This window comes from Phycodurus eques, chromosome 12, assembly GCF_024500275.1.
Source record: "Phycodurus eques isolate BA_2022a chromosome 12, UOR_Pequ_1.1, whole genome shotgun sequence".
In the NCBI taxonomy this organism is placed as follows: domain Eukaryota; kingdom Metazoa; phylum Chordata; class Actinopteri; order Syngnathiformes; family Syngnathidae; genus Phycodurus; species Phycodurus eques.
Window position 1 is genome coordinate 17,204,094 of NC_084536.1, and position 18,023 is coordinate 17,222,116.

Here is an 18,023-nt window from a genome sequence, read left to right on the forward strand (position 1 = left end):
CGCTCTCTCGCGGTGGCCCTGCAACGTCCTCACTTCGCTCCTTTTCCTTGCATTTTTAGGCGCAGACTGCTTGGCTCCCGCAGCTGACTGCTTATGTCGACCTCTCAGGTACTGTATGGCTCCCATATGGCTACTTACTTTACCCAGTTTACCTCTATTCTATCCCTCGTGACCATTATCTGCATGTTATGATTAAAAGGTGAAGTTGTGCTTTTTGTTGTGCAAAAAGAAAAAAAAAAAGAAAAGAAAAAAAAGTTGCTATCAAGTGAATGCTGTTAAAGTAGCAAGTGTTCCTAAATAGCTGTTAGATAATGGTCAACAGGACCTTTGCTAACCTTGTGCACTTTTTTTTTAACACTGTCAACAAGTTGACTTTTGGTGGAATCAGCTTTGCCAAGGCCTGTTGAATCCTCAAGGCTCAACAGGTAAAATCTACAAGTGGAACCAACTCTCATAAAGAGACATTATGGTACTGTATTATCTTCAAATGGCCACAATTGCACAGATCTGTATAAAACTACTGCAAAAGTGCAAAAGACTCACATCTGGCCTGCAGTACCTGCCTGGTGGTACACTTCTAAGCCACCCAGTAAGGCCCATTTCTATATGGAGCATTCACACCACAGCCACACATTGGCACCAAAAAGACATTTTATGCATGAATGTTTGAAATGTGCTAAAGTACAACAAATGTATAGTGGTTCTTGTGCTTCGCTGCAGGTCAAAGGAGCTCCATGTCACTCAGCTGGATGAAGACAAACCTATGAGGTGGCACTGTGGCTTTCCAAATAAAGTTCTGTGATACACTCAGACTCTCACTGCTCGCAGTCAGTGCATTACAGAACTTTGTTTTGGAAGTTAAATCTTACAGTGCCGGGCAGAAAATAAGTTCTATCAAACATCTGGATATTTGCAGCACTATTTCTGCCCCCCCCCCCTCCCCCCTCCCCCCCTGAAATAAAGATCCCCTGCATGTTCAATCTTTGTCTATTTTGTTCATAGTTTCAACAGGATTGAATTACAGTACTACATTTCAGTATGGTTGATAGTGATCCGTATGTTAAATCAATCCTTAAAGCGCTGGAGGTGCCATATGGAAACAGTAGTCATGCTGGTCTGGTGAGGTAGAAAAGTCAACAGTGAACTCGTGTTAGTTCAGGTTAATTTGAGGTTTACCAACCAAGCCACTGGCGCATCAAACAAGTCAACGAGATAAAGAACAGAATTCACAGTGTCTCCATACAATTTTGATAGTGTAAGTGACACAATTTTGTGCAGGCTATTCAGTATTAAACATTGAGCACTTTGGTTAATGATTTACCAGTTTGTTGTTTTTATCCACATTGAAGTTGAAACAAAACCTGCCTCAAATGAATGGACTGATTTTTTCCTCTTTTCAGCCAGGTAAAATACCAGTATGTTTTAAATGCGATTGCCAACATTTATGTTGATAAAGCTTAGAATTTTAGATAAAATATAGTTTTATCATCCACAGTTAGTGATTTAAATGATCCATTTTAAAGCATTACTGAAAAAGAGAAGAACCTTTTGTCTTTGCTTACATGCAGTGTATGGAAAAACGAGTGTACTACACACTACTGCAATCCCAGTCCTTGCATAGAATTGAACATATGTGTTTGTAGCAAAGCATGCTGGGAATAAAAACTATCGCGGTGGCTTCAGGTCCTCGTCCTCGATGTGGTAAATCTTACAACTGTGTGAAACCACCGGTTTAAAGGTCAAGAGAGATGAATAAAAAATTAAAAAGGGGTCGACGTGGTTTCGAAAGAACCGTGTCATTTACTTTATTATTAACCATGCACACAGTACAATGTGTACCATTTGAAGGGAAGCAATCTAGGATACATTTTTCTCTAAAGGAGTCAGCTTTCTTATATATGATTAACCAACAAACAGTTATTGTTTAAGGGGAAAACGTAGTGTGGAAAAACAAAAACCGGTTTATGTCGAATACCGCTTTGCTTTTTCCCAGATCCCCATGAACGCCACACACTTTCCCTCAAGCCTCTATGCCAGTTCCGCTCTCTCCCGTCACAAACACGGAAGCAGCATGGCGTCCGACAGCGACAGCGGCAGCGGCGGCGGCTCCCATAGCCAGCGGGTCGCTCAGCAGAGGCTGACGTTAATTGCAGGGCATTTACGAGCAACGGCGGATAGCGGTTCCGCCATTGTAGCCGCGGAGTGCAAAGCCCAAGGGGCCGAGGCGGATGTCTTCGGGCAGGAGACGAGGACGATGCCGAGGAGGAGGTACAAGGCTGTGATGGAGCGGGGCTTGAGGAGGGTCCACGCATCCCCTGTAGCATAAGCTGTGCAACTAGCGCCATAAAAGCCGAAAAGAGGGAGCGGCGGTGACCTTATATGTGATTTATTTACCTTTCAGACGAGCACAAATTCCATAGTGAGACGCGGAAAAACAGTTTAGGGAAGAGTGATTGCTGGCTTGCTAGCACTGGTTGGATACTGGCTGGGTGCGGCTTCGTGCAATTCCTCGATTATCTTTATCTCGTTCATCCGGAGAGACAATAATGTTAGTTTTGTTGTACTTTCCAGTTTTCTGTTTAAGAGAAGTATGAGTAATTGGCAACGAATAATGCATGAAGCTTTTGGTGGCGCTTAAAAGTAACTTGAACATTCGCCAAATACAGTACCAGGTTTTTGTAATGGGGTTTATAGTTGCATATTTTACAACGAGTGTTTCTTCACGCGCTGTACTATGTTGCGCGATTTGTTTTACAACAGAGAGGTGAGTCAGTGAAGACAACTTGGGCTTCTTCGGTTGATCTGATTGGCTAATAGTCATAGTGGTCTGACTTTCAACCTATGGGCCTCTGAGTTGCATTTAAGGAACCTCGCGCAGGCTGAGCTGTCATCGAATGTCAAATCGGTTTCGACAGCTGCCGTTGAGTGTAATAAAGAATTTGACCCCGTTTCACCGTACAATGTTCTGACCAGTGTAACATTGTGGCAATACTACAAAACTAATAAATTACAACTGTTATTTCCCCCTTTTAGATGTGCCACTTTTAATATTCCCCCAAACTACATGATCCAATTTTCAACACCGTTTTTGATATTCTATGATAGTCATCTTATCATTTTCCAGTTTAACAAGTTTCCCTTTCCCTATTATGTAGTTATCTTTACATGTTTGCATTCTAGTGTGGCTAGTTTGTAAGTGGTGTCAGGGGAAAACAGTCATGACATGCTGGCTGAACTGTCTTGTTTAATGACAGACAAGTAAGTGGAGGAAACCTGGCTGAGTTGCATATGTAATCAGGTGAAGTCCTCCTGTCCTTTCATTTTCTCTTTTTCGGCAAAGAAAGCTATACAGTATTACATCGCATCACTAGTTTAATTGGTAGTTGTGAGGTCAGTGACCTCAGGTAGTGTTTGTTTGAGAAATTCCGCTTAGGCTTTGGACAGTTAGCACAGTCATTTAGGGGTAAAACCCCCTCAGTTTGTGTGAAGTGCTGTTGTAAAGGCTTTTTTTGGTTCCTGTTTCAAGTCTGGAAAGTGTCATTTTTTCCCCCCAAATAGTCATTTTTCATCTAGTAATTTTTTAAATTCTGTACTAGATTGTTATCATTTTGTGGTGGAAGTATCGTTTCAATCAAGTCTCTACCTTTTTACTTAAGTTTATTTGATCTTCCTGAACTTTGGCATTAGATCTCCTGCAGAAAATCAGTGGTGCTAATTCCTTTTTTTTTTCTTTGAAGGCCAACACAAATATGAATGTTCAATGAATAAACTTTAGCCAGCTTCCTCCTTGTTGCCTGGGCGATAATGTTTGAATTCGGGATGGACCAGTACTTATCAACGGTATCGGGCTGATAGCAGCCTTATTTCAGGGTATCAGCTGCTAATACCAGCCACCGATACTAAAGGCAAAAAAATCTGACATCAAGTAAGTCCTCCTCACCAGTAGCTCGCGCTACACTGCAGCAGTTTTACACATTGGCGCATCATAATATGTGACAAAAAGCAAGGTCTTTGTTCACAATTATGTCATTTTGTTAACTGAAATTGGATCAAAACTATTAGTACTCAAGAGTGAATACTTGTATTGGTATCGAAGATCTCTAGCCTCAACATATTGCTGCTGATGATGATTGTTCGTACAGCTTAAGATATTTATTTTCCCCCAAAATGTCGGTCTAATTGCCAATTGTACAACCTCAGGGGCTTTAAACTTTAAAAGCTTGTAGTGTATATTCGGAGCATGTCCATGAATGTCTCCAAAGAGTATAGTAGGTGTGGCTGTCTGCTGCTTTTCCGACTATTAAGTTGCACAACGATAAAAAGGCCCACCTTGAATGGGATGGAAAGTTTTGAAAAGCTGAATAAAATCAGACTACACTGACGTCAGCCTTTTTGAGAGTGGGTATCAGATCGTCCGCCGTATTTGGCATGTCTTATTGCTTTAAATGACACCCCTGAACTATTTAGGATGTTGTAACATCCTGCGATTAACCATTAACCACCAATCATGTCACTGTTTTATTGTATTTTCTTCTAGGCAGGAGATTATGAAATGGAACGGTTGGGGCTATAGTGATTCCAGGTTCCTCTTCAATAAGAAAGGCCAAGCAGAATTTACTGGCAAAAGGTACAGTAACAGTTTAGCAACACACCACTTTTGTACCTCTTCAACAATGACTCCTGAGGCCAAATAGCACTGTCTGTCTGTCACGTGACCATCGTGTGGCAGGATTCTCCTGTTCTCATGTAACTGCAATCTTGGGGCGTGTTGCATCAATCATTTCATCAGCAGCCCTCCCTGCCAGTTTACACTCAACCTAGTGACACCACACTGCTCCCATCTAGTGGCTATTATGTGTAAGCAATTGTACAGTGATCATCATGCTTTCCCCATCCATAGTTGCACATTAATGGGAGATTTGCTCAAATTCTTCTGGACAACTAATGCTTGTAATGATTTACATGTCTGGATTGTTACAAAGGCAATAGGGAACTTCCAGTTTGGGTCCGGGAAGAGACCGTGGCTCAGTTTACGCGTCCATTGAAGAAAGCGTATCAATGTCACATACCACTCCTTTTGCTGGTTCCGTGATTCTCAAAGTGAGGTGCATGGATTACCAGTGTCGATGGTACACAAAATAATTACGGAATTGAATATTCAGACTTTGCTAATTTTACAGTATCTTAACCTCTTTACCTCTTTTTTGTAAATCCAGTAAAGTACATTTAAGTACAGTTCAGTTGCATTTAACATTTAAGTACAATACATTTGCACTAATCATTTAAAACTGTTTGTTTTCAAACTTTTATTAAGTCCAATTTTTATTAAACTTTTTTTGTGAAATACATTTTGATTGAATAATTTTTTTCTTTTTTTAATTTCCTTTCAGCATACTGTTAATGTTCAAACTGTGCTTAATGTTACAGTGGCTTATAATAATATTACATATACTTTTAAGGAACAAAACCTCTGTCTCTTTTAATGAACACTTAGGCTACGATATTGTCATGTTGGTCTTTACTCATTATGATGGTACTTGGAGAGCCAAATTTGTTTTAAGGTGGTACTTTGCATAAATTGTTTCAGAAACACTGAGCTTGTGGATTAAAACAGGAGGGGGCTTTGTTTTCATAATGTGACCAATAAACAAAAATTCCATGCGCAATCAAATGCGATCCCACACGAAAGATTTTGAGATCATTCGGAGAATTGACTATGTTAAATGACTACGACATGATTTCTTATTTTTTTTGTAACACTGTATAATATAATACTTATGGAGTCGTCCCTAAAGAAGTGGCTGTTGAGACCAGGAAGAATGCGAGTGACATGCATAAGAAGATGTACACTATTTAGGGAATTAATCGAACAAAACAGGATGTTGTTCAACCGCTCTTGTGTAAATTTGGGGGGGGGGGGAAAGTTGGTCAGACTATGTTTCCTCCTGATCTCTAATCCAGATATAGATTAAGTGGTATGATCATCCCTAACCTGAAAGACTGGTTTGAAAGCACATTTGGAGCCAGCCTACAGCACAAAACTCCGGCAACAGTGAGTGCTCTTCATCCATTGTTGTTCTGTCCACAGTAACTGTAGCAAAGTAAATAACAATGTTTTGTTTTGTCTCAGTCCCTCCTGAACAGCAACGTCATACAAGCGCCCACTCTTAACAAGCCCTTTATGGATGATTTGAAATCCTCCGGTATTCCCTTCTCTCACGATGCCGAGGACCGTGTATTTCGCAGCCACGGTAACACTCACAAGCTCGGTTTCCTCTGCAAGTGTGTCTTATGTTTTGCACGTGTGCTGTAGTTGCTCACTCCTCCAATGTTCTTTACAGGGCATTGCTTACATGAGATCTTTGCCATGCGAGAAGGGAGATTCGGTCGCCTTCCAGATGTGGTGGTGTGGCCCAGTGAGTTTTTAAGTCGTATTGTGTCATTTATGTCGGTGCCATATTCATTCTTTCATATCATCTTTTTTTGAAGCAGGGATATTGATATGTATGTGTGTGTGTGTGTGTGTGTGTGTGTATATATATATATATATATATATATATATATATATATATATATATATATATGTGTGTGTGTGTGTGTGTGTGTGTGTGTGTGTGTGTGTGTGTGTGTGTGTGTGTGTGTGTGGCGGCACGGTGGACGACTGGTTAGAGCGTCAGCGTCACAGTTCTGAGGACCCGGGTTCAATCCCCGGCCCCGCCTGTGTGGAGTTTGCATGTTCTCCCCGTGCCTGCGTGGGTTTTCTCCGGGGACTCCGGTTTCCTCCCACATCCCAAAAACATGCATTAATTGGACACTCTAAATTGCCCGTAGGCGTGACTGTGAGTGCGAATGGTTGTTTGTTTGTATGTGCCCTGCGATTGGCTGGCAACCAGTTCAGGGTGTACCCCGCCTCCTGCCCGATGACAGCTGGGATAGGCTCCAGCACGCCCGCGACCCTAGTGAGGAGAAGCGGCTCAGAAAATGGATGGATGGATGGATATTAATATGGGTGAGTGTAGGCTTCATAAGAAGTGTCAAATGGACGATGATTGGCATCCACTTTTGGCTTACACTGATGATTCTGACTCCTCGAGGTCTCTTATCATGGCTAATACAATGCCATCACACCCAAGAGACTACGGCACATTCCGATGTACAAATTTGGAGTAGGTGGCCACCATAGGCACGAAACTGAGGACCCCCTATACATTCAGTGTCAAAGTGGAGATCTTGAAATGTAAATTCAGTGCATCCACCCCTTTTCTATACCGCTTATCCTCATTAGTGTCACGGGTGTGCCGAACCCTTTCCCAGCCGGCTTTAGGCGAGAGGCGGGTTACACCCTGGACTGGTCGCCATCCAATCGCAGAACAAACATAGAAAAACACCCATTCACACTCATATTCGCACCTAAGGGCAATTTAGTGTCTTCAATTAACCTAACATGCATGTTTTTGGAATGTGGGAGGAAACCAGAGTACCCGGAGTCAACCCACGCAAGCACAGGGAGAATTCTGTAAATGAAATGGTATAGTTAATGTTACCCATCATATCCATAAAACCCGAGTCTGACTGGAGGCTTTCATTCAGTCAAAGTAGCTGTCTAAAAGATTGGAGACCCCTGTACTTTTTAGCAGCCCTGCGTACGGGCATGGAAAATATATCGAGCAGAGTTGTTTTGCACATTTTATTTTGATTTTAATGATGGTTTCATCAGGTTGTTTTGTAAGGGTATTTGAAGTTATAAAACAAGACATAAAAAAAACAACCAAATAAAAATTTTAAAATAGTGCCAATCATTTACAAATGACAGTTAAATTACCATGTCGCTGTAAAATATTAATTTTTAATGTAATCTAGTCCTGAATGGATATTTGGCAGTAATTTAAATTTGCCATGAAAAATCAGGTTATACATGTTTTATATTTTCCTGTGTCAAATATCAACAGAACTGTTTGGAGTTTGATTTGCTTGTGCAGGATGCCATTACGTTTCGTTGCCTTGTATCCAGAATAAACCTTGTATCTTGATAGTGCAAATAAATCTTCTGATATATACAGTAATGTACGCTTCAATAATAGTTATTATGCAAGATCACAGCAGTCATTGATTACAGAGGTTATTATTTCATTATTATGAACAATTATTCAATTGTTCCGTCAACTCCATTAAATACTTTACCTACGTTGTACAGTGTGCCTCCAAGCCAAGCTGTTTATTTTGAGTCTGGTTAATTTAGTTAAAATGTTAATTTTAAGAGCGACTATGTGTCTCGTGTCTGTCAGTCAGCAGGGTGCATCAGGTTGCAGGCATTCCTCGCTGCTGCCAAAAACACTTTAGCCTGCTTAAGTGCATCCACCCCCCACTAACTTTGACCTGATGTGGGCTCTGTTATTGGCAGCAACACATTTGTATTGATTCGGTTCATCTCACCACAAAGAGCACCACTTCATGCAGTCGCACTCCACCTGGGAAAAGCCTCTGGCAAATGAATCCACACCCGGTTTTCCTGTTCTTTCCTTCTCTAATGGCTCTGCCAATATAAACACGCAATTTGTCACCTCTGTCATATTTCATTTATTTTAGAATGTCCTATGAGACTTAATTTATGTTTGCAATCGAGGAGGTTAATTTGGTAATATACAGCTATCATGATGACCTCAATTTTGAAGATGGGGTCTTGTGTCTTTGCAGACTGCCACCATGATGTGGTCAAACTTGTAGAACTGGCATGCAAACACAACGTTTGTTTAATACCGTACGGAGGTGAGTTTTCAACGCACCAGTCAACCTGTTGAGCAGATAGAAAAGGAATTGATTATAATAAATATGTACTTTTATTTTACGATAACGGTAAATTTTTTTTTTTATTGCTTTCGCCACTGACTATACCACTTAATAAAATTGCTTCTTTTTCTGCACTATTATTACAAACAGTTACAATATAAGGCTTTAATTTATCAAGCTTTCCTCAATTTTAAAGATTTAAAAAAAAACAAAAAAAAAAACATTTGAGTGTTTCAGTCAATTTGCTTGTTTTTGTGTGTGTGTGTGTGTGTGTGTGTGTGTGTGTCCCAACCCATCTCATACAGGAGGCACAAGCGTCTCCAGTGCTCTCGAGTGTCCCGCAGATGAAGCTCGCTGTATTGTCTCTCTGGATACCTCTCAGATGGTATGTACTGTACAGTAAGTGGCTAAATACCTGCCTTGCAATAACAAAGTCCTTCAAAGCGTCTAAACATACATATAAACGTACATACTGCCATTATGAGTCCCTACACTTTGAAAACATTATTTTTGGTTTGTTTTCATTTTCATCCATGCCATTTTACATGAAATAATTGTACAATTGATCTCAAGTCGGAATTGACTTTGCAACTATTATTACAGTGTTTAAAATGTTTTCTTCTAGCGCATAAAAAAAACCTGATGGCTGGATTATGAATCCCTTGTTTACTCCTTTTTCCCAAATTGCTGTTTGAATTAAATTAACACTTCCTCTTCTTTTAGTATTATTAAAAACAACAACTAATTAATAGCCATTCCCCACGTTTCCTTTACGCAACAAAGCCACCATCTTAAACCTAATGGCAAAACAACTACATTCCATAAGTGCAATAACGTGCCAGCAGCATAACACAAATATAATAGTTTGGCAGCATCCATTAATCTTAATGTAAATCCAGCTCTCTCACATGAACACGATAATGTTTCCTTTTTACAACAGAATATAGAACAGCAAATCTCCAGTACAGTGTTGTCCTTTGAACTGTGTGAAAATGATAAATACGCTGCTGTCCCAGCAGCGGTTTGTTGCTGAGGTCAGAGGTTGGAGGTGAGGTGGCGCCGGTGTGTGAAAGAAGCAGCAAAGCAGGAACCTAAACTTTATTACCTCTGCAGTATAATTGATGGCACGGAGGGGGCGCAGTGACCCCCTGCAGGTAGGCCAGAGCCCAGTGCTTAGCGGTCCAAATAAGAGGCACATATTTGAAATTATATATTAAATTGAGTTTAACCTTGTCGAGTTGGCCGACAGCAGCTCCTGTGCGAGTGTCGTCTTATGAGTGTTTTACTGGTCTCCCGGTGTTCAATATGTGGCTGAAAAGTGCAATGGCAACTAACTATGCTTCTGTCCCACATGCAATGTTGAATGTTGTGGCCTCGCTGTGCATGTTTGTCTCACACACAAGGTCATGGCGGCGCCAAGCCCGCACTACTATTCAGTTTTTTTTTGTTGTTTTTTTTTTTTTCCATGCAGAACCGAATTCTGTGGATAGATGAGAAAAATTTAACTGCCCACTTGGAAGCTGGCATCATTGGTCAGGATTTGGAGCGGCTGGTGAGTGCAGTCATGTCTTTGGAGTGCTTAAAGACGGGAATGCAAAATCCTAAAAAGTTGATGTTTGATGCTTAACATTGCATGAGTTGGATCTATTGCAGGCGCCTCTGCCTTTAGACTGGGCCACTTTGATGGAGTACTAAGTTGTCATCATCCAATGTTAGAAATACAAATCCAGGACTTTGAATCAGGCGGTACATTGGCCTACTGGTTAGAGCGTCTGCCTCAAAGTTCTGAGGAGCGGGGTTCAAATCCCAGCCCCGCCTGTGTGGAGTTTGCATGTTCTCCCCCTGCCTGCATGGGTTTTCTCCGGCCACTCCGGTTTCCTCCCACATCCCCAAAACATGCATGCTAGGTTGATTGAAGACTCTAAATTGCCTGTAGGTGTGAATGGTTGTTTGTTTATGTGTGTCCTCCGATTGGCTGGCAACCAGTTCAGGGTGTACTCTTCCTGCCCGAACATAGCTGGCATAGGCTCCAGCACGCCCGCGACCCTTGTGAGGATATGCGGCTCAGAAAATGGATGGATGGATGGACTTTAAATCATATTTTGTTTTGAGGCCCTCTTGTGGACGTTGTAGGGCATTTACTAAAGTTCCTCATCCCACACAGCAGTGACACGTAAGCTCATTTTGACTTGGCAAGGAACCACATTTGGTTGCTTAAACTGTAGTCAAAATGGATGCCACATGCATCACTAGATTTCAGTAGAATGATGTAATTTGTCCTGGAACATCAATGACTGATGATAATGAAGAAATGCATCTTATACTGCACTGTACATGTATATAATTATTATATAATTAAAAACGATTTCTGTGTTTGAAATGTTACATAAGTTACAGGTTACATAAAAATCAGTAATAATTTGAAGATATATTTTTTCAAATTCAATTAATATTCCTTATATATACATGAAGTATTTCACATTGTCTTTTTAAAGCATTTGATGAACATGACAGAACTAACATTTGTGAATGTACCGTTATTTTATTATATTAACTGGTAAAATTTTTTACTGGTTTTGCTTAAAATCTTTAAATGTAATCAATTCCTTCATGAAATGATATACAGTATAAAGTTGCAGCATGTTGTTAAAATACATGACATCATACAACCTGAATTATTATCCATGCACAATAACAATAGTAGTAAAAGTTTTGTATTCAAATATACAATAAAATGCAAACAAATTTGCACTTGATTGTACTTTTAACAGCTTCCTTTTGTGATTGTCAGCTTAACGAGAGCGGCTACTGCACGGGCCATGAACCGGACTCCATGGAGTTCAGTTCAGTAGGGGGATGGGTGGCAACCAGAGCATCAGGCATGAAGAAGAACATCTATGGCAACATTGAGGACCTGGTGCGTGCTCATCTTTTCATAGGAATCAAACAATTTACGATTTATTTTTGTTCACGTTCCCTAAAATAAACGCACCGCAGCATGAGTTGTCCCACATTGCATGGAGTTATGGTTGTAATTTGTAAACCAAAAAGGGGAAAACATATTTCTATCTAAACACAGCATGTTGCCTTCTTTTTGCTTCCCATGGTGGGACTAGGTTGTCCACGTTAAGATGGTGACTCCACGTGGGGTAATTGAGAAGAGCTGTCAGGGCCCCCGTATGTCTACAGGGCCGGACGTTCACCACTTCATCATGGGATCTGAAGGTCTGCTCATGTTTTTATTTCATCGTGCTGTAATGGCATTTGGGCACGTTTGCAGCTGTGTCTAGTCATGTCTGTAAGATAAAGCGGCAACATGAGGGTTATTCTCATGCTTACCCACACGTCTCCAGTGCCCTGTCCTTGACCTGACTGTCCCTGACTGAGCTTGTTCATTGCAGTACAACTATCTACAGTATACTAGCTGCATGTGATATCAAAACTAACACCGATGTAGTTGCCTTGCACAGAAACCTTCAACTCTACTCTGCTAGCTAATTCAAATTCACTGTCCCACAACCTTTAACTGCATTAATATACATTCATATATTTATAAATGATAATTTTATTTATGGACTTTTACAGTACACAGTGAACCTGATTAGGACCAGGCCTTGCTGTGAATTGCAAAAATCCCACAGTGGTTGACCCGTCTCCTAAAAAGTTTATAATTTCCTGTAGATGCCACAAGATGGCGGCAAAGTACTGCTTTTGTCCAAATGAAGCTCCTCAACTCCCTTCAACCTAGTTCCTTGGGACCAAGATGTCATTCAACATGTCAGATGTCAGCAACAATGAATAAGAGAGTTTTTCAGTGAGTAACTGAGGATAGGTTCCAAAAATTAGCAATGAATGTCTGAATTTGCAAATGCCGAACTGCAAATATGGAGGATTTACTTTACTGTAATGCCTTTGCATATTGGACAGAAAATTAGTTAGTTGCCATTGCACTTTTCAGCCACATATTGAACACCAGAAGACCAGTAAAACACTCATGAGACGATGACCACACTCGCACAGGAGCTGCTGTCGGCCACAGCTCTGGTCCAGACACTCACACGCAGATTTTCCGAACTCACACGCCACCCCACCTGGCCCCGCCTCTTAAAGGCAAATGCATGTACCCAGACACTACAATACATGCAGTATACTTGATACAGTTTAAGCTTGCAATTTGTCTTTTTGTATTGAAATAGATTTTAGTCTCTTTTGAATAGTGTGTTTTAATAAGTTGAAAGTGCTTTATTAAATTTCAATGTGTTTAAATCATGTGGAGGGGTAAAACTACATAAAAGAAAATGATTTTCACCTATTGCGGATCGATCAGGAACATAACACCTGCGAAAAATGGGGGTTCACTGTAACGGATAATTATTTACAGTACTATGGTACAGATTGTTTTTATTCTGGTTGCTCCTCAAGGGACAGTGTTGTCAACATCCCATCATTAAAGAGTTTTAAAGAGTAATCCTGCTAATCATCAGTAAAAATTATTTAATCTGCCCATACACAAACACCTCCTCTCTCGCTTTCTACCCCGTCCCTATTAGAAGCAATAGAGGGAGGAGCCTGTGGGTCTTGAGTAAATTGGCTGTATGCTTACCATTGAGCCACTGGGGAGGAGCCTGTGTCTTGTATTGTCACATTGGAGACTTCATTAAAGGCCTTAATAGGCTGAGGAAGCTCATCTAATAGGAGTATGTGTTCGTCAAGACGATGTCTGTAGCAACGCAGAGCATGTTATTAACTGCTGAGCTGCATGTGATCAGAGATTCAACTTGACTTTTACACATGCCCATTGTAAAGTGAGCAGCAATTAGGCTCAAAGTGAGTCCACAATCATAAAGATTCACCAGTACAAGATAAGAAGACCCCACAGGCAGATATAACAAAGAACATTTTCATTTAATACTGACAGACTGCTCTGATAATTTTTTGTTTGTTTGAGGAAAGTACGTTTCTTTATCTGCAAATGAACTGCGCCTGCAACAGTTGCTACTAGCAACTCAACATTTGTCCAAAATAACCGCTCCTGGCAGAATACATAATGAGAGATTTTAGCTTCAGTTTATTTGGAAATTTTATTTGGAATGCTATTGTTTTTTTCTGATATGAATATGTTGAATGTAAATGTTTTCCATTTCTGAAAACAGCCTGCAGTAAAGAATGTACCTTTTTGTAGTGTTGCCACTTCTTTCATAAAAGGTCTAATAATTTTTAGGTTGAAAAGGTGATCATTAGGTCCCAGTCTTCCGTAAAACTAATCTGAAGATGGCAGTGAGACGAATCACAAACACAATCTTATTTGTCACATTTAGTATTTCAAATCCACATAAAAATTAGTATTGTTCACGCTCTTCCACTTGTGCAGCCACGTTGTTGTACTGTGACCACAATGTTACAAAACATCATCTTGAAGGCAGACTCTGCCTCAGAAGTGCAGTTGCTTTTGTTGAGGGCACTAAGAGAGCCAATGTGGTGTGAGCTTGTCTAAACTTGCTGTAGTCCAGCAAAAACAGTTCTTCCAACAAATACTGGACCCAAAATGTCCGACTCCAAAGCACATTTTCCATATGTGATTCTCTGTCTGCTTTTTGAAAGTATTATCTCCACAATATTTCATACACTCAAATTTTCAAGCGTGCAAAGTGGCTTCTTGTCTCGTGCAACAACTAATGAGGAGTTTTTGGGGTCATAAGGTAGGTCAGAGGTTTAGTTGTATCTGTATATTTGCTGCAGCTCTGAGCTTGCTTCCCTTTGAGAGAGCCGTGCTTTATTTCCTCATGCTCCTCACTGATAAATCTTTGTTGCCCCCACCCCTCCCTGTGAAATGTGAGACAAAGGTCACCACAAGGACCCTCAGGACATTTACCAGATCCCTGTTTTAAAAAAAAAAAAAAAAAAAAAAAAAAAAAAAAAAAAAGCTTAAGGAACACTAGGATCGGCTAAATAACTGGCCCTAAATTACTTCTTGTTGTCCTTTCATAATCTCTCTGTGATTTTCTACAGGAACCCTGGGTGTGGTCACTGAGGTGACAATGAAGATTCGGCCCCTGCCAGATTATCAGAAATACGGCTCGGTGGTCTTCCCCAACTTTGAGAAGGGTTTCGCTTGTCTTCGAGAAGTTGCCAAACAGGTAACTTTACAGTATTGAACTAAACAACTATTTTAAAAAATATATATATATATATATATATATATATATATATGTTTGTGTGTACCCACTTGACTTGGTCATATTTTCAGTGTGATTTACCCATGTTTAAATAATGTTTATTTGTAATGTCAACTCTGTCAATGTAAAACCTACTCTGAATTTTTTATTATTATTATTACAAGCCTAAAAGTATACATAAGGTAAGATGATTTTACACAATATTTAATCAGAACTCTACTTGCCATGTATTATAAAGTTTTTAGCATTTTTCAACATTTTATAATCAGGTGCTGGGTGAGTTTTTGGTTAATCAGTTAAAATCTTACAAATAATTTACAGATTTATCCAGACAAGAAACCAAATGTCTCAATGCAAGAGGATTTTTTTGTTTGATGTTTTGATTTTTTTGTAAATGTGAAATTGTATTGATTTTCAATTCTTTTATCATTCCTTTTGTCTGTTGCTATTTTAGAGGTGTGCTCCTGCATCAATTCGACTTATGGATAATGAGCAATTTAAATTTGGTAAGTTCTGATGGACCCTTTTAACAGAGGATGTGCAAATCACTTTAACTCATGTTTTTGAATATCACTTTTTTAAAATCCAATTTGTGATTTAAACCAGCAACATAACCTTCTTTTTTTTTACATCAATGAATGGCACTGGTTGTATTTTTATTTCACCTGAAGATGAGCTGCAATGAGATTTATAAAAAAAAAAAAAAAAAAAAGGCTCTCGGCCCAAGTGAGGTAGTCGTTCCATTGAAGTTTTATGATGCTGTTCCTGAAGGTCTGGCCAATGCATCTGGCATCACCAGAGATCTGAGTAGAACTCCCCCAGCCTCCAGGGATCTCATTATCTTGCCTAGATTTCCGCTTTTCACCAAGTAGGCACCTCTGAGCATTAAGCAAGCTAGATGAAGCTTCCACGTTTCCTACTAATAACTGTAACTCATGGCTCCTTGATACGTTCTCGGGCTTATTAGTGGCTTCTTTCACACTTTTAATCATGTTGAGTACGACCAATTGATGCGTTCACAAGTCCTCAGATGGGGACTACACATGTAATTTAGTCTTGCCTGTCTACGCATTCAATATGAAAAATTAGACTGTTGTCACGATCACTGAGCTTTTATATGCGAAAGGGAGGAGCAAAGAACAGAGGATGGAGGGAATTAAGAGCAAAATCATACACAGCCTGGGTGTAATGTCTCACTGAATATTGTTATTAATTAAACAGTGTGAGGTTGCTGACAGAAGTAAAGACACGTAGTCAAACCTCGAAGTGGACAAAATTAGGCCGCTAAGTGATGAAGAGAGTGGAGCATGCACAGGGAGAAATAAATGAACTGTAAAGTCTCCGCGACATCACGCATGACTTGATTGATAGCCGTCCTCATTTTGCTTGTCCGCAAGCACCTTTTGTGTGTCTGATCAGGAATAAATAAATAAATTTTAAAAATGTGTGTGAAGAAGACTGATATCGCCGCGTCAACTCCGCTTCCCTTCAGAAAGCTGTGATTTATAGTCGATGTCGCCAGCAACTACCGGCCCCTTGTGAAGTTATTCAAATGTTGCCGTTTATTTTTCCTCCTTTTGTTGGAGAGCCCAAATAACTCTTGACCGGTAGCTCTCACTGATTCCTGGAAGGTGCAAGCATAAGACTATGACTAATGTTTGAAACTAAATCCTCCTTGGCGTCCACGTCTTTATGGCTAACCCTTAACTGGTGTGTCCACAGGTCATGCACTCAAGCCTCAAGTGTCGTCACTTTTCACCTCATTTCTGGACGGTCTAAAGAAACTGTACATCACCAAGGTAAAACACGAGCACAAGCGCTCAGTGTCGGAGGCACTCTCCAAGTGTTTCCCATGAAAAATGAACCTCGGCCTCTTAAATCCTCAGTTCAAAGGCTTCGACCAGAACCGCTTGTGCGTGGCTACCCTGCTGTTCGAGGGAGACCGAGAGAAGGTCCTGCAGCACGAGAAGCAAGTTTATGACATTGCCGCAATGTTTGGGTCAGTACTTCCTCCTCTTCTCTATCTCACTGCAAAGCACATGACTATGAAGGAGCAATAGGGCTACACTGAACCCCCGTTTATTGCAGGGGATACGTTTTAGACCTACCCGAAATAAATCTGCAATATAGAGAGACAGTGTAATTTAAAAATATATATATTTTTACACTTTAAACACAACTATTTCTTAGCACCTGTTCTCTCTCATGCACACTGTTCTCCAAATAAGAGGTTAATTGTGCTTCCTTCAAGCTGTTTGTCACACCAAGTTTAAGTTTACCATAAAACAAAAGAGAAATAAACATTCTATATTTAAACACCAAAATGTTCAACCAAACTATGTAATCGCGTCTAATGAAAGTCTGCATGCTTAATAATGCCAACATAAAATGTGAGACGCCAGAGACCGGCGAACAGAAATGAGCATAGATGTTATGGTAATTAGAAAGCTTCAAACAGCTGCTGCTTTAACACACATGGAGCAGCAACACATACAAACAGCATACATACAGCAATACCTACATACATATATTCTCTCTGCTTTGTGGGAATGACCACTATTACTGGAGCTCATTTGAGGCTCAACGTAATATTACACTGAAGGCGCATAACTCTAAATTTGGACTGGCATGTATACTGTAAAAACTCATACAAAACTGTATACTGAAAAGAAAAAAAGAAGTTATACAAAAAAAGTAATTATAAGAATGAAGTTGAAATATTACAAGAATAGTTTACTTTTTCCAGGAATATGAATTATAATTTTGTGAATTAATGCATTTCATGCATGGACCTGTGATGAGGATTTTGTCAAGATAGTTTGACAAATATTTGACACCGTTTGTTGGGTTTGTTCCAGTCTCAAGTGTTTTATGAATACTTAATGTTTTTACCTAATTGATATGAAAGGTTTCTAGAAAAAGACAGCTACATGTCTGTCTTTTTTTGTTGTTTCATGTGGGATTTTAGGCGTTCATTTAAAAAACATTACTTAAAATTCTGACTTCGTCTCCATTATGACTCTTCTCAGAAATATACAGCTAGCCTATTCTTGTGACATT

At 39.9% G+C, this 18,023-nt stretch overlaps 1 protein-coding gene across 2 annotated transcripts in view; it reads left to right on the top strand.

Moving 5' to 3' along the window:
- Positions 1-2,051: 2,051 nt before the first annotated feature.
- The window catches only part of agps (alkylglycerone phosphate synthase), a 32,931-nt gene continuing 16,959 nt past the window's right edge, over positions 2,052-18,023 (top strand). Inside the window, exons 1-14 of one of the 2 annotated variants that reach the window (XM_061691479.1) lie at positions 2,052-2,268; positions 4,538-4,627; positions 5,962-6,052; positions 6,131-6,251; positions 6,342-6,416; positions 8,695-8,766; positions 9,093-9,172; positions 10,259-10,339; positions 11,579-11,704; positions 11,904-12,012; positions 14,797-14,924; positions 15,418-15,469; positions 16,686-16,762; positions 16,850-16,962. In XM_061691479.1, the coding sequence (XP_061547463.1) occupies positions 2,072-2,268; positions 4,538-4,627; positions 5,962-6,052; positions 6,131-6,251; positions 6,342-6,416; positions 8,695-8,766; positions 9,093-9,172; positions 10,259-10,339; positions 11,579-11,704; positions 11,904-12,012; positions 14,797-14,924; positions 15,418-15,469; positions 16,686-16,762; positions 16,850-16,962 (1,412 nt within the window). In that variant the 5' untranslated portion in view covers positions 2,052-2,071. Of the gene's footprint in view, positions 2,269-3,777; positions 4,399-4,537; positions 4,628-5,961; positions 6,053-6,130; positions 6,252-6,341; positions 6,417-8,694; positions 8,767-9,092; positions 9,173-10,258; positions 10,340-11,578; positions 11,705-11,903; positions 12,013-14,796; positions 14,925-15,417; positions 15,470-16,685; positions 16,763-16,849; positions 16,963-18,023 lie in introns of those variants that run through there. The other variant, XM_061691480.1, reaches the window with a different exon arrangement.